Source organism: Silene latifolia, unplaced genomic scaffold (assembly GCF_048544455.1).
Source record: "Silene latifolia isolate original U9 population unplaced genomic scaffold, ASM4854445v1 scaffold_240, whole genome shotgun sequence".
NCBI lineage: Eukaryota > Viridiplantae > Streptophyta > Magnoliopsida > Caryophyllales > Caryophyllaceae > Silene > Silene latifolia.
The window spans coordinates 17,521-45,433 of NW_027413189.1; the positions used below are offsets into that span (position 1 = coordinate 17,521).

General features: G+C 39.8%; 1 protein-coding gene across 1 annotated transcript; it reads right to left on the reverse strand.

Annotated features, from left to right (window-relative positions):
* Window positions 1-21,228: 21,228 nt before the first annotated feature.
* Window positions 21,229-24,676, reverse strand: LOC141638957 (putative E3 ubiquitin-protein ligase XBAT31). Its single transcript, XM_074448141.1, has 8 exons — window positions 24,228-24,676; window positions 23,980-24,039; window positions 23,770-23,841; window positions 23,408-23,529; window positions 23,171-23,311; window positions 22,970-23,077; window positions 22,319-22,577; window positions 21,229-22,222 (listed from the first exon to the last, which is right to left on the reverse strand). The coding sequence occupies exons 1-8, from the start codon at window positions 24,426-24,428 to the stop codon at window positions 21,842-21,844; spliced, it is 1,344 nt and encodes a 447-aa protein (XP_074304242.1). The 5' UTR covers window positions 24,429-24,676; the 3' UTR covers window positions 21,229-21,841.
* Window positions 24,677-27,913: the final 3,237 nt, after the last annotated feature.

The window sequence follows — 27,913 nt, forward strand, 5'->3', positions numbered from 1 at the left end:
CGGTCAGATAAAGCGGCCACGCAAAATTTGAGTAGCAACAGAAGACATTTAGGGGCGCCGGTATGCCATAAACCAGCATTCGTCTAACCTCGGATAATCGTGAAAAATGGATTAATGCTCGTTTAATGCTCGTTATTCGAGGCTGAATTAAAGAGGTTAACTCCTGAAATGACCTCGATCGCGTGATTGAAAAACTGGGAGAAAAAGAAACAGGGTCCGGTACGACCTCTCGAACGGCTTAAATTAAAGTTTATATAATACACGATTTTTCGGGATTCCATGGTCCCGGAACAAAATTCTCCGGAAATCACATAGAAAGTTCCTCGGGTCAGATAAAGGGGCCTCGCAAAGTTTGAGTAGAAACTGAAGACATTTGGGGGTGCCGGTATGCCATAAACCTGCATTCGTCGAACCTCAGATAATCGTGAAAAATGGATTAATGCTCGTTTAATGCTCGTTATTTGAGGCTGAATTGAATAGGTTAATTCCTGAAATGACCTCAGACGCGTGATTGAAAAACCGGGAGAAAAAGAAACAGCGTCCGGTACGACCTCCCGAACGGATCAAATTGAAATGTAATACACGGTTTTTCGGGATTCCAGGGTCCCGGAACAAAATTCTCCGGAAATAATATAGAAAGTTCATCGGGTCAGATAATGCGGCCACGCAAAATTTGAGTAGAACCGGAAGACATTTGGGGGTGCCGAAATGCCATAAACCAGTATTCGTCGAACCTTAAATAATCGTGAAAAATGGATTAATGGTCGTTTAATGCTCGTTATATGAGGCTGAATCGAATAGGTTAACTCCTGAAATGACCTCGAACGCGTGATTAAAAAACCGGGAGAAAAAGAAACAGAGTCCGGTACGACCTCCCGAACGGCTCAAATTGAAGTGTATATATAAATACACGGTTTATCGGGATTCTAGGGTCCAGGAATAAAAATCTCCGAAAATCACATTAAAACTTACTCGGGTCAGATAAAGCGGCCACGCAAAATTTGAGTAGCAACGGAAGACATTTGGGGGTGCCGGTATGCCATAAACCAGCATTCGTCGAACCTCGGATAATCGTGAAAAATGGATTAATGCTCGTTTAATGCTCGTTATTTGAGGCTGAATCAAATAGGTTAACTCCTGAAATGACCTCGGACGCGTGATTGAAAAACCGGAAGAAAAAGAAACAAGATCCGGTACGACCTCCCGAACGGCTCAAATTGAAATATATATAATACACGGTTTTTCGGGATTCTAGGGTCCCAGAGTAAAATTCTCCGGAAATCACATTAAAAGTTACTCGGGTCAGATAAAGCGGCCACGCAAAATTTGAGTAGAAACGGAAGACATTTGGGGGTGCCGGTATGCCATAAACCAGCATTCGTCGAAACTCGGATAATCGTGAAAAATGGATTAATGCTCGTTTAATGCTCGTTATTTGAGGCTGAATCGAATAGGTTATTTAGTGAAATGACCTCGGACGCGTGATTGAAAAACCGGGAGAAAAAGAAACAGGGTCCGGTACGACTTCCCGAACGGCTCAAATTAAAGTTTATATAATACACGATTTTTCGGGATTCTAGGGTCCCAGAATAAAATTCTCCTCAAATCACATTAAAAGTTCCTCGGGTCAGATAAAGCAGCCACGCAAAATTTGAGTAGCAACAGAAGACATTTTGGGGTGCGGTATGCCATAAACCAGCATTCGTCGAACCTCGGATAATCGTGAAAAATGGATTATTGCTCGTTTAATGCTTGTTATTTGAGGCTGAATCGAATAGGTTAATTCTTGAAATGACCTCGGAGGCATGATTGAAAAACCGAGATAAAAAGAAACAGGGTCCGGTACGACCTCCTGAATGGCTCAAATTGAAGTGTAATACACGGTTTTTTGGGATTCCAGAGTCCCGGAACAAAATTCTCCGAAAATCATATAGAAAGTTCATCGGGTCAGATAATGCGGCCACGTAAAATTTGAGTAGCAACGGAAGACATTTGGGGGTGCCAGTATGCCATACACCAGCATTCGTCGAACCTCGGATAATCGTGAAAAATAGATTAATGCTCGTTTAATTCTCGTTATTTGAGGCTGAATCAAATAGGTTAACTCCTGAAATGACTTCGGACGCGTGATTGAAAAACCGGGTGAAAAAGAAACAGGGTCCGGTACGACCTCCCGAACGGCTCAAATTGAAGTGTATAATACACGGTTTTTCGGGATTCTAAGGTCCCAGAACAAAATTATCCGGAAATCACATAGAAAGTTCCTCGGGTCAGATAAAGAGGCCATGCAAAATTTGAGTAGCAACGAAAGGCATTTGGGGGTGCCGGTATGCCATACACCAGCATTCGTCGAACCTAGGATAATCGTGAAAAATTGATTAATGCCCGTTTAATGCTCGTTATTTGAGGCTGAATCAAATAGGTTAACTCTTGAAATGACCTCGGACGCGTGATTGAAAAACCGGGAGAAAAAGAAACAGGGTCCGGTACGACCTCCCGAACGGCTCAAATTGAAATGTATATAATACACGGTTTTTCGGGATTCTAGGGTCCCGGAATAAAATTCTCCGGAAATCACATTAAAAGTTACTCGAGTAAGATAAAGCGGCCACGTAAAATTTGAGTAGCAACAGAAGACATTTGGGGGTGCCGGTATGCCATAAACCAGCATTCGTCGAATCTCGGATAATCGTGAAAATGGAATAATGCTCGTTTAATGCTCGTTATTTGAGGCTGAATCGAAGAGGTTAACTCCTAAAATGACCTCGGACGCGTGATTGAAAAACCGGGAGAAAAAGAAACAGGGTCCGGTACGACCTCCCGAACGGCTCAAATTAAAGTGTATAATACACGGTTTTTAGGGATTACAGGGTCCCGGAACAAAATTCCTCGGAAATCACATAGAAAGTTCCTCGGGTCAGATAATGCGGCCACGCAAAATTTGAGTAGCAAAGGAAGACATTTGGGGGTGCATTTATGCCATAAACCAGCATTCATCGAATCTCGGATTATCGTGAAAATTGGATTGATGCTCGTTTAATGCTCGTTATTTGAGGCTGAATAGCATAGGTTAACTCTTGAAATGACCACGTACGCGTGATTGAAAAACCGGGAGAAAAAGAAACAGGGTCCAATACGACCTCCCGAACGGCTCAAATTGAAGTGTATATACACGATTTTTCGGGATTCCAAGGTCCCGGTATAAAATTCTCCGGAAATCACATAGAAAGTTCCTCGGGTCTTACAAAGCGGCCACGCATAATTTGAGTAGCAACGGAAGACATTTGTAGGTGCCGGTATGCCATAAACCAGCATTCGTCGAACCTCGGATAATCGTGAAAAATGGATTAATACTCGTTTAATGCTCGTTATTTGAGGCTGAATCGAATAGGTTAACTCCTGAAATGACCTCGGACGCGTGATGGTAAAACCGGGAGAAAAAAAAGGGTCTGGTACGACCTCCCGAACGGCTCAAATTAAAGTTTTTAAAATACACGGTTTTTCGGGATTCTAGGGTCCCGGAATAAATTTCTCCTAAAATCACATTAAAAGTTCCTCCGGTCAGATAAAGCGGCCACGCAAAATTTGAGTGGCAACAGAAGACATTTAGGGGCGCCGGTATGCCATAAACCAGCATTCGTCTAACCTCGGATAATCGTGAAAAATGGATTAATGCTCGTTATTCGAGGCTGAATTGAAGAGGTTAACTCCTGAAATGACCTCGATCGCGTGATTGAAAAACTGGGAGAAAAAGAAACAGGGTCCGGTACGATCTCTCGAACGGCTTAAATTAAAGTTTATATAATACACGATTTTTCGGGATTCCATGGTCCCGGAACAAATATCTCCGGAAATCACATAGAAAGTTCCTCGGGTCAGATAAAGGGGCCTCGCAAAGTTTGAGTAGAAACTGAAGACATTTGGGGGTGCCAGTATGCCATAAACCTGCATTCGTCGAACCTCAGATAATCGTGAAAAATGGATTAATGCTCGTTTAATGTTCGTTATTTGAGGCTGAATTGAATAGGTTAATTCCTGAAATGACCTCAGACGCGTGATTGAAAAACCGGGAGAAAAAGAAACAGCGTCCGGTACGACCTCCCGAACGGATCAAATTGAAATGTAATACACGGTTTTTTGGGATTTCAGGGTCCCGGAACAAAATTCTCCGGAAATCATATAGAAAGTTCATCGGGTCAGATAATGCGGCCATGCAAAATTTGAGTAGAACCGGAAGACATTTGGGGGTGCCGAAATGCCATAAACCAGTATTCGTCGAACCTTAGATAATCGTGAAAAATGGATTAATGGTCGTTTAATGCTCGTTATATGAGGCTGAATCGAATAGGTTAACTCCTGAAATGACCTCGAACGCGTGATTAAAAAACCGGGAGAAAAAGAAACAGAGTCCGGTACGACCTCCCGAACGGCTCAAATTGAAGTGTATATATAAATACACGGTTTATCGTGATTCTAGGGTCCAGGAATAAAAATCTCCGGAAATCACATTAAAAGTTACTCGGGTCAGATAAAGCGGCCACGCAAAATTTGAGTAGCAACGGAAGACATTTGGGGGTGCCGGTATGCCATAAACCAGCATTCGTCGAACCTCGGATAATCGTGAAAAATGGATTAATGCTCGTTTAATTCTCGTTATTTGAGGCTGAATCAAATAGGTTAACTCCTGAAATGACCTCGGACGCGTGATTGAAAAACCGGAAGAAAAAGAAACAAGATCCGGTAAGACCTCCCGAACGGCTCAAATTGAAATATATATAATACACGGTTTTTCGGGATTCTAGGGTCCCAGAGTAAAATTCTCCGGAAATCACATTAAAAGTTACTCGGGTCAGATAAAGCGGCCACGCAAAATTTGAGTAGAAACGGAAGACATTTGGGGGTGCCGGTATGCCATAAACCAGCATTCGTCGAAACTCGGATAATCGTGAAAAATGGATTAATGCTCGTTTAATGCTCGTTATTTGAGGCTGAATCGAATAGGTTATTTACTGAAATGACCTCGGACGCGTGATTGAAAAACCGGGAGAAAAAAAACAGGTCCGTCGACTTCCGAACGGCGCAAATTAAAGTTTATATAATACACGATTTTTCGGGATTCTAGGGTCCCAGAATAAAATTCTCCTCAAATCACATTAAAAGTTCCTCGGGTCAGATAAAGAAGCCACGCAAAATTTGAGTAGCAACAGAAGACATTTTGGGGTGCGGTATGCCATAAACCAGCATTCGTCGAACCTCGGATAATCGTGAAAAATGGATTATTGCTCGTTTAATGCTTGTTATTTGAGGCTGAATCGAATAGGTTAATTCTTGAAATGACCTCGGAGGCATGATTGAAAAACCGAGATAAAAAGAAACAGGGTCCGGTACGACCTCCTGAATGGCTCAAATTGAAGTGTAATACACGGTTTTTTGGGATTCCAGAGTCCCGGAACAAAATTCTCCGAAAATCATATAGAAAGTTCATCGGGTCAGATAATGCGGCCACGTAAAATTTGAGTAGCAACGGAAGACATTTAGGGGTGCCAGTATGCCATACACCAGCATTCGTCGAACCTCGGATAATCGTGAAAAATAGATTAATGCTCGTTTAATTCTCGTTATTTGAGGCTGAATCAAATAGGTTAACTCCTGAAATGACCTCGGACGCGTGATTGAAAAACCGGGTGAAAAAGAAACAGGGTCCGGTACGACCTCCCGAACGGCTCAAATTGAAGTGTATAATACACGGTTTTTCGGGATTCTAGGGTCCCAGAACAAAATTATCCGGAAATCACATAGAAAGTTCCTCGGGTCAGATAAAGAGGCCATGCAAAATTTGAGTAGCAACGAAAGGCATTTGGGGGTGCCGGTATGCCATACACCAGCATTCGTCGAACCTAGGATAATCGTGAAAAATTGATTAATGCCCGTTTAATGCTCGTTATTTGAGGCTGAATCAAATAGGTTAACTCTTGAAATGACCTCGGACGCGTGATTGAAAAACCGGGAGAAAAAGAAACAGGATCCGGTACGACCTCCCGAACGGCTCAAATTGAAATGTATATAATACACGGTTTTTCGGGATTCTAGGGTCCCGGAATAAAATTCTCCGGAAATCACATTAAAAGTTACTCGAGTAAGATAAAGCGGCCACGTAAAATTTGAGTAGCAACAGAAGACATTTGGGGGTGCCGGTATGCCATAAACCAGCATTCGTCGAATCTCGGATAATCGTGAAAATGGAATAATGCTCGTTTAATGCTCGTTATTTGAGGCTGAATCGAAGAGGTTAACTCCTAAAATGACCTCGGACGCGTGATTGAAAAACCGGGAGAAAAAGAAACAGGGTCCGGTACGACCTCCCGAACGTCTCAAATTGAAGTGTATAATACGCGGTTTTTCGGGATTCCAGGGTCCCGGAACAAAATTCTACGGAAATCACATAAAAAGTTCCTTGGGTCAGATAAAGCGGCCACGCAAAATTTGAGTAGAAACGGAAGACATTTGGGGGTGCCGGTATGCCATAAACCAACATTCATCGAAACTCGGATAATCGTGAAAAATGGATTAATGCTCGTTATTTGAGGCTTAATCGAATAGGTTATTTACTGAAATGACCTCGGACGCGTGATTGAAAAACCAGGAGAAAAAGAAACAGGGTCCGGTACGACTTCCCGAACGGCTCAAATTAAAGTTTATATAATACACGATTTTTCGGGATTCTAGGGTCCCAGAATAAAATTCTCCTCAAATCAAATTAAAAGTTCCTCGGGTTAGATAAAGCAGCCACGCAAAATTTGAGTAGCAACAGAAGACATTTTGGGGTGCGGTATGCCATAAACAAGCATTCGTCGAACCTCGGATAATCGTGAAAAATGGATTATTGCTCGTTTAATGCTTGTTATTTGAGGCTGAATCGAATAGGTTAATTCTTGAAATGACCTCGGAGGCATGATTGAAAAACCGAGATAAAAAGAAACAGGGTCCGGTACGACCTCCCGAATGGCTCAAATTGAAGTGTAATACACGGTTTTTTGGGATTACAGGGTCCCGGAACTAAATTCTCCGAAAATCATATAGAAAGTTCATCGGGTCAGATAATGCGGCCACGTAAAATTTGAATAGCAACGGAAGACATTTGGGGGTGCCGGTATGCCATACACCAGCATTCGTCGAACCTCGGATAATCGTGAAAAATAGATTAATGCTCGTTTAATTCTCGTTATTTGAGGCTGAATCAAATAGGTTAACTCCTGAAATGAACTCGGACGCGTGATTGAAAAACCGGGTGAAAAAGAAACAGGGTCCGGTACGACCTCCCGAACGGCTCAAATTGAAGTTGTATAATACACGGTTTTTCGGGATTCTAGGGTCCCAGAACAAAATTATCCGGAAATCACATAGAAAGTTCCTCGGGTCAGATAAAGAGGTCATGCAAAATTTGAATAGCAACGGAAGACATTTGGGGGTGCCGGTATGCCATACACCAGCATTCGTCGAACCTAGGATAATCGTGAAAAATTGATTAATGCTCGTTTAATGCTCGTTATTTGAGGCTGAATCAAATAGGTTAACTCTTGAAATAACCTCGGACGCATGATTGAAAAACCGTGGAGAAAAAGATACAGGGTCCGGTACGACCTCCCGAACGACTCAAATTGAAATGTATATAATACACGGTTTTTCGGGATTCTAGGGTCCCGAAATAAAATTCTCCGGAAATCACATTAAAAGTTACTCGGGTCAGATAAAGCGGCCACGCAAAATTTGAGTAGCAACAGAAGACATTTGGGGGTGCCGGTATGCCATAAACCAGCATTCGTCGAATCTCGGATAATCGTGAAAATGGAATAATGCTCTTTATTTGAGGCTGAATCGAAGAGGTTAACTCCTAAAATGATCTCGGATGCGTGATTGAAAAACCGGGAGAAAAAGAAACAGGGTCCGGTACGACCTCCCGAACGGCTCAAATTGAAGTGTATAATACACGGTTTTTCGGGATTCCAGGGTCCCGGAACAAATTCTCCGGAAATCACATAGAGAGTTCCTCGGGTCAGATAAAGTGGCCACGCAAAATTTGAGTAGCAACGCAAGACATTTGCGGGTGCCGGTATACCATAAACCAGCATTCGTCGAACCTCGGATGATCGTGAAAAATGGATTAATGCACGTTTAATGCTCGTTTTTTGAGGCTGAATCAAATAGGTTAACTCCTGAAATGACCTAGGACGCGTGATTGAAAAACCGGAGAAAAATAAACAAGGTCCGGTACGACCTTCCGAACGGCTCAAATTGAAGTGTATATATAATACACGGTTTTTCGGGATTCTATGGTCCAGGAATAAAATTCTCCGGAAATCACATTAAAAATTACTCGGGTTAGATAAAGCGGCCACGCAAAATTTGAGTAGCAACGGAAGACATTTGGGGGTGCCGGTATGCCATAAACCAGCATTCGTCGAACCTCGGATAATCGTGAAAAATGGATTAATGCTCGTTTAATGCTCGTATTTGAGACTGAATCGAATAGGTTATATACTAAAATGACCTCGGACGCGTGATTGAAAAACCGGGAGAAAAAGAAACAGGGTCTGGTACGACTTCCCGAACGGCTCAAATTAAAGTTTATATAATACACGATTTTTCGGGATTCAAGGGTCCCAGAATCAAATTCTCCTGAAATCACATTAAAAATTCCTCGGGTCAGATAAAGCAGCCACGCAAAATTTGAGTAGCAACAGAAGACATTTTGGGGTGCCGGTATGTCATAAACCAGCATTCGTCGAACCTCGGATAATCATGAAAAATGGATTAATGCTCGTTTAATGCTCGTTATTTGAGGCTGAATCGAATAGGTTAATTCCTGAAATGACCTCGGAGGCGTGATTGAAAAACCGAGAGAAAAAGAAACAGGGTCCGGTACGACCTACCGAATGGCTCAAATTGAAGTGTAATACACGGTTTTTCGGGATTCCAGGGTCCCGGATCAAAATTCTCCGAAAATCATATAGAAAGTTCATCGGGTCAGATAATGCGGCCACGTAAAATTTGAGTAGCAACGGAAGACATTTGGGGGTGCCGGTATGCCATACACCAGCATTCGTCGAACCTCGAATAATCGTGAAAAATAGATTAATGCTCGTTTAATGCTCGTTATTTGAGGCTGAATCAAATAGGTTAACTCCTGAAATGACCTCGGACGCGTGATTGAAAACTCGGGAGAAAAAGAAACAGGGTCCGGTACGACCTCCCGAACGGCTCAAATTAAAGTGTATAATACACGGTTTTTCGGGATTCTAGGGTCCCAGAACAAAATTCTCCGGAAATCACATAGAAAGTTCCTCGGGTCAGATAAAGAGGCCATGCAAAATTTGAGTAGCAACGGAAGACATTTGGGGGTGCCGGTATGTCATACACCAGCATTCGTCGAACCTCGGATAATCGTGAAAAATTGATTAATGCTCGTTATTTGAGGGTGAATCAAATAGGTTAACTCCTGAAATGACCTAGGACGCGTGATTGAAAAACCAGGAGAAAAAGAAACAGGGTCCGGTACGACCTCCCGAACGGCTCAAATTGAAATGTATATAATACACGGTTTTTCGGGATTCTAGGGTCCCGGAATAAAATTCTCCGGAAATCACATTAAAAGTTACTCAGGTCAGATAAAGCGGCCACGCAAAATTTGAGTAGCAACAGAAGACATTTGGGGGTGCCGGTATGTCATAAACCAACATTCATCGAACCTCGGATAATCGTGAAAATGGAATAATGCTCGTTTAATGCTCGTTATTTGAGGCTGAATCGAAGAGGTTAACTCCTAAAATGACCTCGAATGCGTGATTGAAAAACCGGGAGAAAAAGAAACAGAGTCCGGTACGACCTACCGAACGGCTCAAATTGAAGTGTATAATACACTGTTTTTCGGGATTCCAGGGTCCCGGAACAAAATTCTCCGAAAATCACATAGAAAGTTCGTCGGGTCAGATAATGCGGCCACGCAAAATATGAGTAGCAACGGAAGACATTTGGGTGTGCCGGTATACCATAAACCAGCATTCGTCGAACCTCGGATAATCGTGAAAAATGGATTAATGCTCGTTATTTGAGGCTGAATCGAATAGGCTTAGATGATGGTGATGTATTCGTTGATACATTTTGATTAATACAATTTACATTTCGCCAAAAAAAACACTATAATTAAACCATTTTTAACTAATATCCGGTTTTCCATAGATTGGTTTATAGAGCATCGACGACCTCAAATGTCATCTGTTACAGCTAAAAAATTTGAAGGCTGCTTTTTCTGATCTGTTAAACCGTTTGTGAAATTTACGGACATTTTTGTTCTGGGACCTTGGATTCGCGAAAATCGTGTATATTCAATTTGAGCTGTTCGGAAGGCCGTATCAGATCATAATTTTTTTTCTCTCATTTTTTAACTCGTGTCCGGAGTTACTTCAGCTGTTACTCTATGAAATTTTATCCCCATATAATAAGTATTAAACAATTTCTTACAAGTTTCTTATTTGCTCCCTGGATTGGTTGATCACATACCGGCTCCATTAAATGTCCTCTATTACACCTAAATGTATTTGGGGCCACTTTGTCTTATTTGAGAAACCTTCCATATAATTTACGATAATCCTGTTCTGAGACCTTGGAATCCCGAAAACTGTGTATTATACTTCAATTTGAGCCATTCGAGAGGCCGTATCGGATCATATTTTTTTTCATCACGGTTTTTAAAACTCATGTACGGGGTCGCTTCAGGAGATATCGTATCTGATTATAGCCACGAATAAAAGTATTAACCATTTTTTACAAGTATCTGATTTTTGCTCGAGACTGGTTGATCGCATACAAACACCATAAAATGTCATCTGTTACACCACAAATTTTGTGTGGTCGCTTCATCAAACTTGAGAACCGTCATTGTGATTTACATTCATTTTTGTTCCGGGACCCTAGAATCCCGGAAACCGTGAATTATAAACTTCAATTTGAGCGGTTCGTGAGACCGTATCGGGTCCTTGTTCCGTTTTTACCGATTTTACTACCACGTGTTAGGGGCCGCTACATGATTTACCTTATTCAATTTCAGCCCAAAATGCCAAGTATTAAACGATCTTGTTTTGTTTTTATCTTATCTTTATAAGTAATATGCCATTTCACCCGTTTAAAGTTAAGATTTTAAGTGGGAATTTGTAAATTAACTAAACCAAAACAACCGAAGTACGAAAAAGGGCAAGATAATTGTTGAAATCCATGCAATCAAAATGGGACCTCGAGTTTCCATTAGTCAACTTTTATAGCGTGTGTCAATCTATGTTCTCCTGTTATGAACTACTCGCATGAGTATGGGCCTGCTTTTCAGCTACTACTATTACCAAAACCGATCCCGTAATCATTTGCGGGAGAATCCTAGGCCTCTCTACTACCCCAATTATTTTTTGGAGGAGGTAAACCACAATCGCTGTTTAATTTGTCGACTATGGGGTGAATCCTCGAGCATATATGATAGATTGATAGTCAACAAATGTTGTATTATAAGATTGATTATTCTTTTTAGAAAAATGAGTTGGCGTCACCCGGTAACACCCAATCCCAGCGTCACCCTCTCACATGCAATAAATAGGGACCCCTTCACTAAACGATGCATGTGAGAGGGTGACACCCAATCTCGCCCTATAGATTTGAAGAAGGCATAGTTCATGTCATAAATAACTTGCACTATATTGTTCTTGAAGGAGCTCAAAACTGAGACCCCTAAAAATTTTACCTAAATTTTCGCCATTTGATTTTGCTGTTATTAGATACCTACCTTACTACCCAATATTTATGTATCAAACTTCTTTTTCTCTATGTTGGATTAGGAACTATTAATATTTAGGCATTAGCTGTACCAAGCTTTAAACTAAGACTCATAATTAACAGGTGGAAAAACGAACAAGTAACTACATAAGATATGCTAAAAAATCCTAGTTTTTGAAAAAATTTGTAGATTCCAGTATACCAATAAATTGTAAACTACTCTTTTCATCCCGGTCATTAATTTATCTTTGATTTTGGCATAAAAATCAAGGAAAGAAGAAATAGTCAACTATTGGATGACAAGTGGACCAAATTAAGTGTGGAAAATCAAATTATCCATCAAAAGTATTTCTAAAATAGAAAGATAAACAATTAATTAAAACACCCAAAAATAAAATAAGGAAATAAATGATCGGAATAGAGGAAGTATAATACTAGTATATTAGTGGCAAGTGATTTATCCATGGAACGGGGGTGTTTGGTTGGAGCTTTTGGAATGGATTCAGGCCATTCTAATGTTTGGTTGGAGCATTTTGGAATGGAGTTAGATACCTGATGGATTTTAACTCCATTCCAACCCCTTGAAATCCCATACCCATCTCTCTTCCCAAGTTTCCAACTCCATTCCACCCAACACATTATTATTCCCATACCCGGATTGAACCAAACAACTTCAAACATGTATGGGGTTCTAACTCCATACCTCTTTGAAGTTAGAATCCATTCCATTCCATACCTAATGTTTGAACCAAACGCCTCTAAATGGATTTGTTCAAGGCAATCAGTTGTCCAAGGCAATGACCATTTACACTAATTACCTTGGACAAATCCATTTAAATAAATCATTTGGCGTATACTAGTATACCATATAGTCCATATTTATTGAGTTAGGTAATGCAAGGCAATATTTAAGCTTAAGCTTAGCTCACACCCATTCCTTCTAGTACGTTTGACTTTTGGCGCAATACTTTGTAATTTGAACACCATGATATCATACTCTCACTCAAGAACAAATGATATTTCTTACCGATAACATTGCATAAGAATATGGTGAACCTAATCATAATGGTGTTTGAAACATCAAATGTCACGCCAATTTCAAGACATGAAATTATGCCATCATATAGGCCGGCATTCTCATATCTTCTAGCCTTATTTGCCCATGCTCATCTCCCCAACTATTTCCTTCCCATTATTTTTTCCTTTCTTTAACTTTTGGTACTCCAAAGAAGATTGACCCAACTGTCAATAGGGATACTCCTAATCAACACGAAAAAAAACTTTAAAAGTATTATGTTTTTTTTTTGTGTAAAAAGAGTCACAAGGTTATAAAAGGCGATTTTAATGGTGACAGTTGAATGAGTTTGATTCTAAGTCATGAGAACCATATCTCATGACTTTAACAACAATGTTAATCGACATATGTTAATATTATGTTCCTACTCATGTGAAACCTGTAAATATCACATTAATAAGTTGAGCCTAGAGCTGATCAAGTGCGGGCCGACCCGTTGAGCCCAGTCCGTTCGGCCCGCTAAAATAGCGGGCTTGGACAAGAAAAATCAAAAATTGAACGGGTAACGGACAAGAAAACCAGGCCCGCTAGAATAAATGGACGGGCTTGGACTAAATAAAATTGCCCATGGGCGGCCCGCTTGGCCCCCTATTAATAGTAACCTCATAAAAGTCCTTAAACCCTCAATCCTCGTACGTTCTCTGCTCATTTCGTTTGCAATTTGTACACTCTAGACCAATTAGGTAGCGTAAATGAATACTTATGCCTTACGTATAAGTGGGAGATTGTCGGTATTTACACTTGTCGTATAAAGATTCTCTGAGAATGGACATGCTAACGGGATTGTCGTATAAAGATAGTACCTTTCAAGTATATACACGGGAGTATATGTAACCGCTAATAGTGCCGCACAAATATCGAGGCTAAAATGAACTTTTGATGTTTGTAGTAGAAGTGTAGAACATTGTCAAACTTGTGTTTTTTCCAAAATCTAGTAAACTTATCTTTTTAAAATTAGTATATTTTTTTAAGGGTAAGCTTTTAAAGACAATTGTTACGATTTAGGAGGATGTAGCGATAAGTAACTCGTGTTTTAATAGAAACACTAATTTTTGTATTTTATTTTAGTCATGCCCGCGGGCCGGCCCGCTCTCTTGAAGTGGGCAGGTACGGACAATGAAAAATGGCCCGCTTAGTGGGCTCAGGCTATAAAAAAACGGTCTGTTGGACACTTTTTTAGCAGCTAGGCCCAGCCCATGTCCAGTTCAAGCCCGCTTTTGATCAACTCTACCTAAGCTGATATGAAATACCATAAATTACACGACATTGTTTTTACATGGGTGATGTAGCATTTAGGGCTTTAGGCCGGCCATCAAAGGTAAGGTTAGCTAACTTAGTTGCATTGTTGAATGGTGACATACTGACATGATATTTACTATTTATGAAATATTTCAAATCACGTTAGTATTAAAGTTCGCTAATATCTCACTTTATCAGAGTAATTCGCTTATTTTTCCTAAACATTAGCAAATAAAGGGTTTGTAATAAAATCTTATCCTAACACAAAATTATAAATATAAATAGTATAAATATAACGGTTTTTCTAACGTGTGCCCTAAGGGTACACATTAATAATCTAAATATACCGTGGAAATATTTACAAGATAATCTCATGAAATATTCAAAAATAAAATCATTTTACTATAATTAGTGATAATTTATTGTAAATGTTACCAAAAAAAAAATATATATGCTCTTAGAACACACGTAATTGTAATGTAATTAGACTTTGTCGAAATTAAATTTATTCAACCCCTTACTATAGATGATATAACCTTAAAACTTATCACTTTTCCACAGAAGTTATTATAGAAAGACATAAGTAATAACAAATAAAAAATCAACTTTCCAAATAACAATGATTATGTTGTTGTTGAAGTTCAAGTTTGTTAACATAGGATCCCTCGCCAAAAAAGGACACTTTCAATTTACCAAATCTCCCTCTTTTAATTCCACCTCTTTAGCTTCTTCTTCTTACCCTCCTTAAATATTCAAGTACCATACACATAATAACTCCCTCTTTATTTTATTTAGAGCCAATTTTCCACCATCTTCCCTCCTTCTTCATATATATTTCCATAATCCGTATATTATATAATGGGCATCTCGAATAACACGTTCATCACCTCCGTTTCGACTTCGACACCTTCTTCAATGCCATTACACAACCAAGATCAAGAAGATGATCAAGAACAAGGGCATTTACGTAATTTTGATTTAACCGCGATGATCAAAACACCATCTTTATTAGATGAAGGTAATAATAATAATAATGATGATGAAATGCTAGAGATTAAGGAAGATAATGACGGGTTTAAGACTCCTACAGGAATTGAGCACAAGATTAAGATTAATTTGTCATGTCCTCCACCTGCACCTACAAGACCAAAGACAAAGCTCATGAAACGACGTCGTTCCGATCTTGTTAGGACGACAAGGATGTTGAAATATCTTGATCATGTGTCCGATGACGATAAGCAATCGTTGTTTACACCTCGATCAGTTGTTCTTGTTAAGAACAATGACAACCACGATGCTGATATTAGGAAACTTAATAATATCAGGTCTTTTAGGTAATTTATTAAATTAATTATCGTCGTAGTTATTTTTTCTAATTTTTTCTTTAAGTATTTTTCCTAATTTATAATAGATGGGTAGTAATTTAAATAGTACGTTTAAGACGTATTTGTCCGACTTGATACAATTCGTTCCACGTATGGGTTATTAGTTTTGGTATATGTACATAAATTCCTTAATGTAACTTGGATGGAATTATCAGGCAATGCTAATATTAATTTAGCGAATATAGATTCTACGTAATAAGTTTTTGATTAAGTTTTGGTTATGTGACGAAATAAAGTTAGAATAGAATTTAACATCTTGGATAAATATTAATTTCCGATAGAATTTGGAATATATATTTTTATCATGTTTCAGAAGAAGACCTGTACAGAACATCTAATCGCTCGTTAGTTATTGTTCTACAAGATGTTAAGAAAGTAATACGAAATATTTTGTATTTATGGACGAGTTATTAACTAGTCTATTAAACCAAAAAAAAAGTTGCAATTATTTAACCAACTATGCAAGCTGACACCAATTTATATTGCATATGTATATGTATGGTACATAAGGTAATGTACTTTAGTTTTTTTTTTTACTGTCTTCTTCTTGTTGGATTTTCTTTCTTTTCTGCTTTGTTTGTTTTACTTTCTTTGTTTGCGTCTTCCTTTTCGCCCTCCAATTTGGCGTTTTACGATTTTGATGGTATATTGAAAGTTTTCTACTTTCATCTGCCTCTTACATCTGCGAGGATGTTATAGGTTGATTTCGATTGACCTAGTTTCTTTACCTTATAAAAAAAAATGGTAATGTTGCTGGCACAAAAAGAGTATCTCCTGAGAGCGAGTCATTGAGAATATAATAGCGGTATTGTGTTATTGTGTATTAGTACACAAGTTATGAACCAGTCCGATAAGCCACAAAAATATTAGATCACACTTTAGCCAACTATGTTAGAGCTGATGCGAGTTCATAATTATATTTATATGCGTAAGCTAAGCAGTAACTAGACTATACAACTGCTTATATAGAATAGAACTCGAGCTGTATAATGTATTTACTTGAGTTCATATAATTCAGGAGTATATGTTAATGTCACTTGAATCACTTGCACAGTTGCACAACCAGAGTTCATTACGTCCACTCGTCCAGCCTCTTAGTGGGCCAAATTCATGTGGATCAATCGGCTTCTCAAGCTTCAATTTTACAGAGTACGGAGTATTAATTTTTTACCGCTAATCTTAGTCCACACTCCACATGCGTATGCACCTATTTTTTTTTTTCCTTTTTTTTGGTGTAGACCATCCGTTTTAGTCCGGATTTGAGCCGAGTAAGACCATTAGGGTGGTAAAATTTTCCCTCATGAGTTTTAACACTGCTGCATTCACAGGTTCGAACATGAGATCTCTGATTAAGCTAGAACAACCCTTTGTCAGTTGATCTAAGTGTTCATGGGATACCACAAGTTGCATAGTACGCAACTAAAGTACTCCGTAATCCCATGCGATGAAGAAATTTAGTAACTCGAATTCAAGTGTACTTGTGATTATGTTATATATAGAGTTTTGTAACTTCAGTTTAAAAAGAAGAAGAAGAATATACACGTGGGAATCAGGAGACTCAAGACCATATATATCATCTTCTCTAAGGAAAATGTGATAGCTAGCGTGATCTAATTCTGGCCATGCCTCCCTGCGGTAGTGGAGCTAGGGGTGAGGTAGCAGGGCACGCGCCCTTTCCGGAGGATGAAACTTTCAAAAAATTTAGTTAATATTTCGGAATTTTTTTCGAGTTTCTCTTATATCACTACTCGTTCGCCCTTGTTGAATTCAAATCCAGCCTTTGCCACTGTCGCCACAAACCCAAGTTAGGGCCAGGCCGGGTTAGTGCGAGCTAGGTAGGCTCCTTTAGCCAGGCCTTCAAGTGGCCCATTTGGCTTGGTGGGCTTCATGGGTGGTTGGGTTAACGATATTTGGGCTCGAACACAGCCCATTAAGCAATTTTTTTGTGTGGGCCGGGCTCTCAAAATTAAGCCCTAGACCAACCTATAAGGGCGGTGGCCAATACAGGCAGGGACGTAGCTACGTTATGGCATTATAGAAGATGATCGGTAGTCGTACTATTAAATATTTCGCTCTTAAAAACGTGCCTCTGACTACAATATGAAACTTCCGGAGTAACACTTAAAATTCGGCCCCACCTCTTATTCTATCCTGGCTACGTCCTTGAATACAGGCAGGGGCGAGGCCACTATGAGTTGTGGTGTAGCAGCCGCTACACCGAAAGCGAAAATTTCGGTAAGAATTTCGTGATTTGCTACACCAATAATTACCGCTTTCACACTAATTATCTACACACTTTACCTTGAGTATATATTTTGCTACACCGAAATCAAAATCCTGGACTCGCCTCTGAATACAAGCCTTAGCAAAAGGACTGCCAGCAAGAACGGGCCAGGCCGGGGCTAGCCCGTGCTATTGGCCACCTCTAGTGTGATCCAATGAAATTCGGCACTATTCCCTCAAATAGTCATGTCATGTGCACCATCTATGTGAAAGGGTTAGTACTCAAACTCCGAGAGATGGTGACACCCTATAATTTCCGCCAATCCATTGATATCCTTATGGGTCAAGAGCTAAACAAGACGTTAACCCATCAGAATTGGCACTACAACTACTGGGCTAGTACAGTCTGAAAATGGTACAACTAAAAGCCCATAATCCAAGCCCAATAGGAGTACATACCCCTGATTACGTAACTTCTATCAGTCGATTGGACTTTTTCCTCCACGTCAAAGGTGTATGTCCAAATGGAAGAGGATCCTAAAAATAAATACGATATTACACAGATGTAATCATCTTACCATATGCTTTCAAAATAATAATGATAATTATGGAGCAACTTGTAAGGTCTATTCAACTATGTCGTTCTCAAAATTGTCATTGATTAGAGTTTGATGTATGTGTGTCTCAAATATCTTGTTCTACACTTTGCATACATATTACATCTCCCAGGTGGCTGCTTCACTCTCTCTACTTCAATAACAAATCAATTGTTGACATATTAAAAAAAATCGATAGGTTTTGCTTAGGATGGAGATATTCGTTTAATCTCTAAAGCCGGTCCAAATACTATGATTACACGGTAATATTAAGGACCAAAAACTTTTGCATTTCTGAACAACTTGTTTTGTTAAATGTGAATATTTGACCCGTTTATCAATACAAAATATTTTTGAAAGTGTAATTATTATTTTCGTGAGGCCAATAACATACTAGTTGTTCATATTTAAATTATTAGTCAATTTAATTCATTGAAATTCACTTTCATTAAGAGATTGACATAGTTATGATTTTAATTTGTGGGTTTGACTGATTTGATATTTTTGATGCATACGTAGCACGTAGCACGGCAAACCGTCGGCCAAGTGATGATTTTCACAAATAACCAATAAGTTCGATGTTATGTGATTTTTGTATGAAGAATTGTGGGGCTATGACTTGTTTGAAAGATATCCCGTTGAGGGGATAATCATACTCTTTGAGGGAAGTTGACGATGACATGGCTCGAATATCCTTTACATGAGTTTAACACTAGTATAAACGGCAAATATAGTATTGTTTCTGTTTTTCTTTTTGATGTCAAAAGAGTCTCCATGTTTAGATAAAATCAAGAGAAGAAAAATTAAACTCACGACCTGTCATATAAATATCTCTGTTTTAATCACTAAATTAAGACCTTTTCGTTATCTTATAAAACCTCCGTCCTAGACAATTATCTAAATTATTTGTGGGAATTTCAACAAAAGTATACATATACAACAACATCAACAACATTACCCCGCCACCCGCTTCCCGCAAATCATGGGGGTAAGGAGGTTTCGGATGTCTGTGATTTACCTTTGTGTTAAACACAAAGAGATCAAGCTTTCCGAATGACCCAAGATGAAAATTGCGTCGAAAACTGCATCGAAGGACTGCTACTTCACAAGAGAAAGAAAGGCAACCACTTTAGTGAGCCATTTTGATTTACTCCATCATAATCCAGAACAAAAGTATACAAATAACTAAAACAAATAAACCCTATTCTATGCTTGGCTTCTCGGCGTCTCAATCATGATATGTGTAAGTGTAATTAACACCCTGGTCCAAATCTTGGGTCGGAAGTGGTTACTTAAGATAACTCTTCAGGTTGTATACTTGGTTCATATAAATACAATAAAGTCTTTAAACTTATCGATAATCCTCTTTAATAAATACCTTGCCTAAATAACTTTTTTAGTTTACATGAAGTATTACAATATGACTATCATAATCTTAAACTTTCAAAAGTCAAATGTCAAGGCAAAATGCGTACTAGAATTGTACGCATAGTCCGTAAGAGATAACACTATCCTTAAGGCTTAATCCCACGTTGGTACTTGTAAAACTATAGGCCACATATTAGGCTTTACTATTTGTACGATGATCCGTCCTTAAAACTATAGGTCAAGATTGGGATATACACTCCAATTATGTAGATGCCCGACACCCCCATACTCCCATACTACTTAGACCACGTACCACATGTATGGTTTATACAATTATTGATCTAAGTCTGCAAACGACAAAGAAAGATGCTCAAAGTGTAGGGACGGAAGGACTTATAATTATTAACAGATCGATCATTTCTTAAATTACTACGGTTTATCTAAATCTGAGCTAAATAATCAAGATTATAAAGACGATAGCAGAGTTAGAAGAAGGTTAGTAGAGGCGCTCGTCCTCCTTAAAGGATGGAAATTTTGCATTTTTTTCAAGTTTCCTAAATACTCACTCGCCCAAATTGAATTTTTTCAGCCCGCTGCTTTTTTTCGCTCTTGATGAGTTCAAATTCTGGTTCCGCCACTACTTCTAACATGATGTATATGCGTTATTTGGGGTAAATATATTTACCTCTATTATTCTCGGTTTTACGTTACCCTTAAATCCTAAAAAGTACTTACTGGTAAAAGTAGCTCATTGACTTATAACGTGTTTGATTCTTTCTTCTTTCGTCGATATTTAGTAATGTCAAGTATATGGCGTGAAAGTCGAAATTTCCGATTTCATGGTATGATTATGTAAGTGCTCAAGGTGGATTCGTGGATCCATAAATATCATGGAGTTTTTTTGGATCACCTAACGATAACCAACTAACAAACAAATTCAAAGGTCCCGCCATAATATGCTTATCAAAGCAAAAGGCCAACTAACTCGATGTGTAACGTTACGCCTTACTACTTGACCATTTTAGTACTTCTTCACATCATCTCCACATCTTTTCTACTTTGTTTTTATTATTGTTCTTACTTATTTAGCTAGCTCCGATCGTCTCTTCAAGAAGCCTGCTCTCTTTGTCAACTCCATCCTTAATTTAAGTTCTTATTATAATTATGTTATAATAAAATCCGACTCCGAGAGTCGGTTAGTACACCGTGTAAGCTACATTATTTTGACTGCTGCAAAAAAAAAAAAAAAAAAAAAAAAAAATTCGGAAGGTCGGTAAGGCGAATATTAGAGAATATATTCTCTAATAGCGAACGAGTAAAGGTAGGGATCAGAAGATCTTTTTTTTTTCACTAGCCACGGCCATAATTGAAAATCCTATTTAAGATATAAAATCCGGACATCCAGTTATATAAAATTACTCCACGATAATTACATAAAAATAAGAGACTTGGGTCAAAATTCAAAGCCACGAGCTTTCGAGTATGAATATTAAACAAATCAAATGTATGTAACTTTATACAAAATATATACTCACAAAACATATCTTATTTGCTAAGCCAGAAGCTCAACAACCATAATGTACATTACAATAAGTATTACACCCTTGCTTGAAGAATAGGTAAATACACGCTACCGCGCTTCCTCTCTTCCTTTAATTGACTAAAAAGGAGAAAGAGGAAGGGGAGAGAGACGACAATGTAGACGAAACTCTCACATTCTTCGATTTTGACTCGTATAAATAACAATGGCTGCTAACTGTGCTAAGTAGCAGCCGTGAATTGAAGAATGTCACAAATTTCCTCTACAAGGAACAAAAAATTCTTACTACCTAAGTGACTAACAACAGTTTTTCAGACCCAAAAAGAATCAAAAGTTTGCTCTTAAATCTTAATTCATTCTTAAGCAATAACAAGATGAAGATTACAACAAATTATGATTATGACCCAACATAAATCAAACTTACCAAGCTAGATCTCGTAGTCTCGCAAATAATTTCCTCGGACTTTTGCAGATTTTTTCTATGTATATAGAGTTTTGATAATATATATATATTATTTCACCCAAATGGGTGTTTGGTCCAACCCCGATTGACTTTCTTAGCGCCCATGAAAAGTTCAGACCTGTACATGTCTCGGATGTCCTATTCATTTGGCTTATCAATAAACTCATCGACACCAATCCTTCCTGAACCACGACCTGTCATTTTACCAAATGCAGACGAAATGCCTTTGAAACTGCTACTTCCCTCACTCAACGTCCAAGACCGCCTTGATTTTCTATGTTTAGAGGAGGTCATATCAATGTCTTCGACATCTGTGTTTAGCTTGGCAACTACTAACCGCACAATATTGCTGCGGCAAAATGGGCAAAGTGGTGGGTTGATGGTTGCACTTGTCGGGTTTGGCTTGTTATGGCAACAAAGAGCTAGTGTGCAATGTGCACACATCCTATGGCCACAGTCTTGGACTTCTATTGTACAAATTTGGTCAAAGCATATGCAGCAGAGTTCGCTATCGCTCGCCTGCAAGATGAAAATAGGGTGGAAACTCGATATTCAATAACCACATAACCAGTTCTCACAAACTCGATATTGAATGAGAGAAAAGCAGGAGTTTACCTCTGACATACTGTCATCAATTACTCCTTCTGAGTGAGATGGAGATGCAGTTGAATAATCTGTTCCTTTTAAGATAGTTTTCTCCCTCTCTCTGTTGGCCTCCATTAATGCGCATTCAAGAAGAAATTTGGCGTCCGGTTTAAGCTCACTGATAAACTTCAACGGTGAAGGCCAGACAAGAGGCTCTGCTGACGAGGGGTTTAACAATGCTGCACAATCTCCACGCTTGTATTTTAGTGCCACCATGTAAGCTATTCTCCTGATTAGGCAAGTACGAGAAGCAACTTATGAGAAAGCTCGCCACTTTATAACTTCAAAGAACTTCCACGAAGAAACGATATTATAGGCCAAATTAAGGGCATAGTAATATAGTATTTGCCGATAAGCAACACAACAAAACGCATCAGCATCAATAGAATGTTTCTCCATCAGACTACTAATTGTGGTATCGCAAATGCTTGGCAAGATTAGTTTATAACATCGTTGAACGATGGAATTCATATTCATGAATCATGACCTTTGTTCAAAATTCGTCAGCATTAAATTGACTCGCTAGCATCAAAATAGCCCTCATTGCTCCATTTTAGTAAATCACAAAGCATTGCAGAAATCACAACAAAAGACTACCACTTAGGAAATACAGAGACATACCCTGATTCATCTCTATGCAGCCGGTCTGCACCCCACGCGAGCAATTCACGGATACAATCAAGGGATCCTCCCCGGGCAGCTAGATGAAGTGGCGTACTCCCAGGATAACTGCATGAAAAGATTCCAATCAAACTTAGATAAGAAAACATTGGGTAACAAATCTCATCGAATTCACAATAACTTGATTCATCAAGTACTAACCCATATCCTCCTGTTGAAGCACAAACAAGAGCTCCACTATCAAGTAACATATGAACGCAACCCGGCCTCCCTTGACGAGCAGCCAAATGTAATGGTGTTGCACCTTTTCCATCCCTAATATTGACAAATCTCGCAAATCCCCTGAAATATTATATCACAATTCACACATTATTAACCTCCCCATTTCAAGCAAAACACATGATATCAGACAAATTGCATGATGATTATAAAACCTACCAAGAAATGGCAACATGTGATGTACGAGCAGCGGAAAGAATGGCTTTAAGACAATCTGAGTGCCCATTGTAGGCAGCATAATGTAAGCATGTTCGTCCCCGAAACGAATCAAACATTAAAATCTGTCTCATATAACATTCCATTTATCAGTATAAATCAAGGATAAAATCCCTTACAAAGGTTACATCTTTATTTCTTTTAATCCAGTCTAGGATCAGTGGCGAATCTAGAATTTAAATAAACCGGTTGAACATAGTCACATAGATCAAATTGTTATCTCGTGAACTCAATATTACCAGGTGACGCTATCTCATTTTCATTAAAATATATAAATGACGGAAATAATTGACTAGTTGACTTACATTAGCACCTGCATGAATAAGCTTTTCAACACACGCTATTTTCCCGTGCATTGCAGCAACCATTAAAGGAGTCTGAATCATTCAATTCAACAAACATTGACAAATCAATTATTACCCACTTCACTCACATTAAAAATAAAATATAAAAAAAAATAACAAACATTTTAATAAAAATGAAATGATTCAACCACCATTAGCTGATTAGCTCACCTGTTTATGTCGATTTAATCCATCCACATTCATTGATCGATCCAATAGCCAACTAACAACCTATACAAATAAAACAATATTCAATAAAAAAAATTAGTTTATAGGTAACATTAAGTGGACCACGTATGAGACGTAGCATGAAAAAGGTCGTATTAAGGTTAAGACGGTCTCAAATAAGAATTCGTGACAACAAAAACTAAAAAAGCTACAAACTTTAATGAGAGTAGACAAAAATAAGGAAAACCCACATGGATCTGACCATGAGCAGCAGCAACATGAAGCAAAGATTGACGATCATACAAAGAAGATTGAAATAAAATACTCGAATCGTAATCAAATTCTTCCTTAATCATATCCAAATCACCCAATTGAGCTGCTCTAAACACTCCATTTTCATGATTATTATTGTTATTAGAAGAGTATGATGCGCAACTCATACCCTGCCCCATTTTTTTATTATTTTTTTAATTAATAAAATAATAAAACCACCTGATGAACTCACCACCGGAAAAAATGTCGGCGGCGGCGGCCGTGGTGGTGGTTGGTGGTGGTGGTAGTGAAGGTGGAAATGGTGAAAGAAGAAATGAGAGTATGTGAAGGATTATAAAGTAAGACGGGTAGTTTGGGCAGCAGAGAGAGTTGAGTATTTGTATTGGACTTTGGGCTGACCTGACCGTAGTTTAGTGTGATTACTGTAGTAAGATCTGACTTGGGGCAAATTGTCAGATATTTTCGGGCACTTGTCTCTCTTTTTTTTTTCTTTTTTAAATATCGGTAGTGATTTAGATTCCGTAAAATTATATTTTTGGTTGGGTGATGTATGGATTAATAAGAGGATTAGTGTTGTTAATGGTGGATTAGTGTTGTTAATGGTGGATTAGTCTATTGAGATTATTTGATTTTACTTTGTTTGGTGAGCATGTGAACTTAGATTTTGATTTGTCAAACCACTTGGAATTTTGTTGTATATTTAATTGTTTTTTTTCCCGGGTAAAGGGCGCTAGAAAGGCAATCTTATACTGACGGGTTTGAGCTCAGGTCTAAGTAACGTTGCTCGTGGTTTTTTTGGTAAAAGGAGCCAGTACTCATAAGTATTACTACTCGTGACTTTGCCAATTAAGTTAGTTGATATCGACGTCGTATATTATTTATTGTAAGAAAGTATTATTCCGTTTGCCTAATCATTCTTTTACGTTTTCGTTTTAAGTAGGTGACAATGGTTACTCGTAATGTTTTATGCGTAATACATTACACATTTACAATATAATTTTTAATGTATATTTCCAGAGCAGGTGTTTGTTACCACTCGTAGCTAGTAGAATGATGTCCTTGCTTGAATCCTCCTTGCGGTCTCCTGAAACGATGAACAAACTGAGGGCTCGGCTTTGGCCGAGCGTACTCACTCCGACGCTCAAGTCAGTGAACTTAGAGAGAGGTTGTTGTAACCTGGCTAAGAGTGTATTGTAGAGAGATAAGGAAGATATTACCAGATGAATAGTGGTTATTAGGTCAATTTGTGGATCCTTTCCTCAATGAAGGTTGAGGAGTATTTATAGGCTTTTACCTTTTGTCACGTAGTGGCCAAGTGGCTATCAGTGAAAAGAAAAGACCGTTATACCCTCGGCCGGCGGACTGTGGCGAGCTCGCCGAGGGTCTTGGATATGAGTACGCGGATTTGTGTCCCGGCCGGCGGTTGTCGGCCGAGACCAGTGTGACAGCCGATGGGCTTCACCCTGGCTAGATGTCTAAGTCGTTGACTTTCTTTGTGAATACCCTTGACCTTGCTCAATGTGTTGACTTGTCGGCGGTGCGAATATGCCCCATCAATTTGCCCCAGCCGTAGTCTATGCCGTGGTATGGGCTTCGATGTATGTGAACGTATATTCTGCGTAAGTATTTTTGCAAAATCTTTGGTATCGGCTTCTTCTGAAGCATCGGCGTGGTTCTTGTTAGGCCGTACCATATATCCCCCCTCCACATGGATGCGTAAAGGGTATCCGATGTGGGAAATAATATGACGTTGGCCGAGACCAGGGAGAGTGCTTGGTCACTTTTGATTGCCCCGCCGGTGCTTCCCGGCATGGTCAATCATGTGGCCGGCGGAGAGCAGTGCCTAGGAATTTGTTGAGGGAGATGAACAGGCGAAGAGATGTGAATGGGCGTGTTGAATACGCTTGGTAATCGTAGCATTGATTGACATTCAATCTGTTGCGTCGATTGACATTCAAATCGTTGCATGTCCGACACGTGTCCGCTTGCCGATTGGTTGACGCTTCATGGGGCCGTGCCCCGATTGGTCCTTCTTCATGGGCTTTTCCCTATAAATAGGGTAAGTACTCCGTGATTTTGGCCATTACTTTCATTTCCTCAAATTTTCAAAAATTCTCCCAAAATCTTCCTCTCTTTAAACTTTCAAGGGCTTTCTATTCTTTCAATCTTCGGTCTTCGATCCGGCGAGTGTATTTCTTCAAGGTAATCAAACAAATTTTCTTTTATTTCGTTAGTAGTTTGTTGTGAACATGTCTTTCGCCGATCTTTGGACCTAGTAAACCCGCGTCGGGGGCCCTAGGTCTCCTTCTCCTGAAGTTGATCCTCAAATTCTTGAGGAATGGGAGGACTCTGATTCCTATGGCGAATTTGGTGATGATTTCGGTGATGAAGAGGAAAGGCCTCGTCCTAACGAAGGGAGGCAGTATGTTATGGATCACGGCGACGCCTGTAAGGTCCGTTCTGACCGTGCTTGGACTCATAAGCTCGCCAGTTGTTCAGGCGAGAAATTTTTCGAGGGCCATTTTTTCTTCGGTAGGGGATACAAAATTGTTATCCCTGAGGAGGGTCAGGCCGTCTGTTGCCCTCCACCGGGCCACACCGGCGTGTATATGCGGCACTTGGAGTATGGGCTCGGTTTCGTTGAATGAGCACGTTATGGCCATTATTAGAGCCATGAACGTTGCCGTTGCACAACTGCACCCGTTGGCTATGGGGACCATAATCGGCTTTGTCTGGCTCTGTCTCTTCAAGGGAGAGGCCCCAACGGTGAATTTATTCTGCCGGCTTCACCATCTCAAACCATTTTCTGGCCGCGTCGGATGGTACAATGTGGAGATGGAGCCGGGTTATGTCTCGGTCAACAAACTTTCTTCTTGCAAGGATCGGCAAGGCCGGTGGGTGTACGTTAAGGTCCGGATGACTATCCGCGCCTCGCTTTTTCCAAAGACCGAGTTAACTTGCGGTGTGAGACTCAAAGCGGAGCACGATAGATGGGTTTCCGGAAGAAGCTCAAAATGGATGCTAGCGGTGTCTATCTCCGGGACGATGAGAAGTCGGCAATGAGGCTCTTTGAGGTGGACAAGAGTGGGGTGCCGAAAAGATGGATTCCTCCGACGCAGATCATCCTTCAGGATGAGCCGCTCTGCCATGTCGGCCTCATACCGGCCCTAGCACAGGGTGAGTGGGGTCGGTGTGAGGCCCATCGCCGCTCTTAATGCTCTTGCTCCTCGAATTCCGGTTTATTTCCTCTACTTAACTCTTTCTTTGTTTCTTTTTGAGACCACTTTGGAAAGGGCTTGTCCGAGGATCTTCCAGAATGGGGCTGCACAAAGATGGGACCGTTGCCAACTTGCATCCCAAGGCTCAAACCCACGACCGTAGGAGGTCGCCGGGTGATCTTATGGAGGAGCGCCGGGCCGAGGGGCTTGAGCGTGGAGGAGGCTCGGGCGAAGGTTATCGGCGGCGTTGTTCGTCGGACGCGGAAAACAGTGTCTTCGGCGGCGAGGGCGTCGACGTTGGCTCCAACTCCCACCCCTCCAACTCCCACCCCCCCTTCTAAAAAGGTGGAGGTTGTTGATATTCCTTCTGAGGGGGACTCCGATGCGGAGGAATCTCCCCTTATCCGAAAGAGGAAGGAGGCAGCCTCTACCGTTGGCAAGGAAGT

What these genes read in the sequence shown, in the direction of transcription:
- LOC141638957 (XM_074448141.1), bottom strand. Translation starts at nt 24,428, where the DNA reads ATGGGGCAGGGTATGAGTTGCGCATCATACTCTTCTAATAACAATAAT. An exon ending in TCACATGTTGCCATTTCTTG is followed by an intron (nt 23,312 to 23,407) that starts GTAGGTTTTATA and finishes ATAATATTTCAG; the next exon opens with GGGATTTGCGAGATTTGTCA. An exon ending in GCTTCAACAGGAGGATATGG is followed by an intron (nt 23,078 to 23,170) that starts GTTAGTACTTGA and finishes CTTTTCATGCAG; the next exon opens with TTATCCTGGGAGTACGCCAC.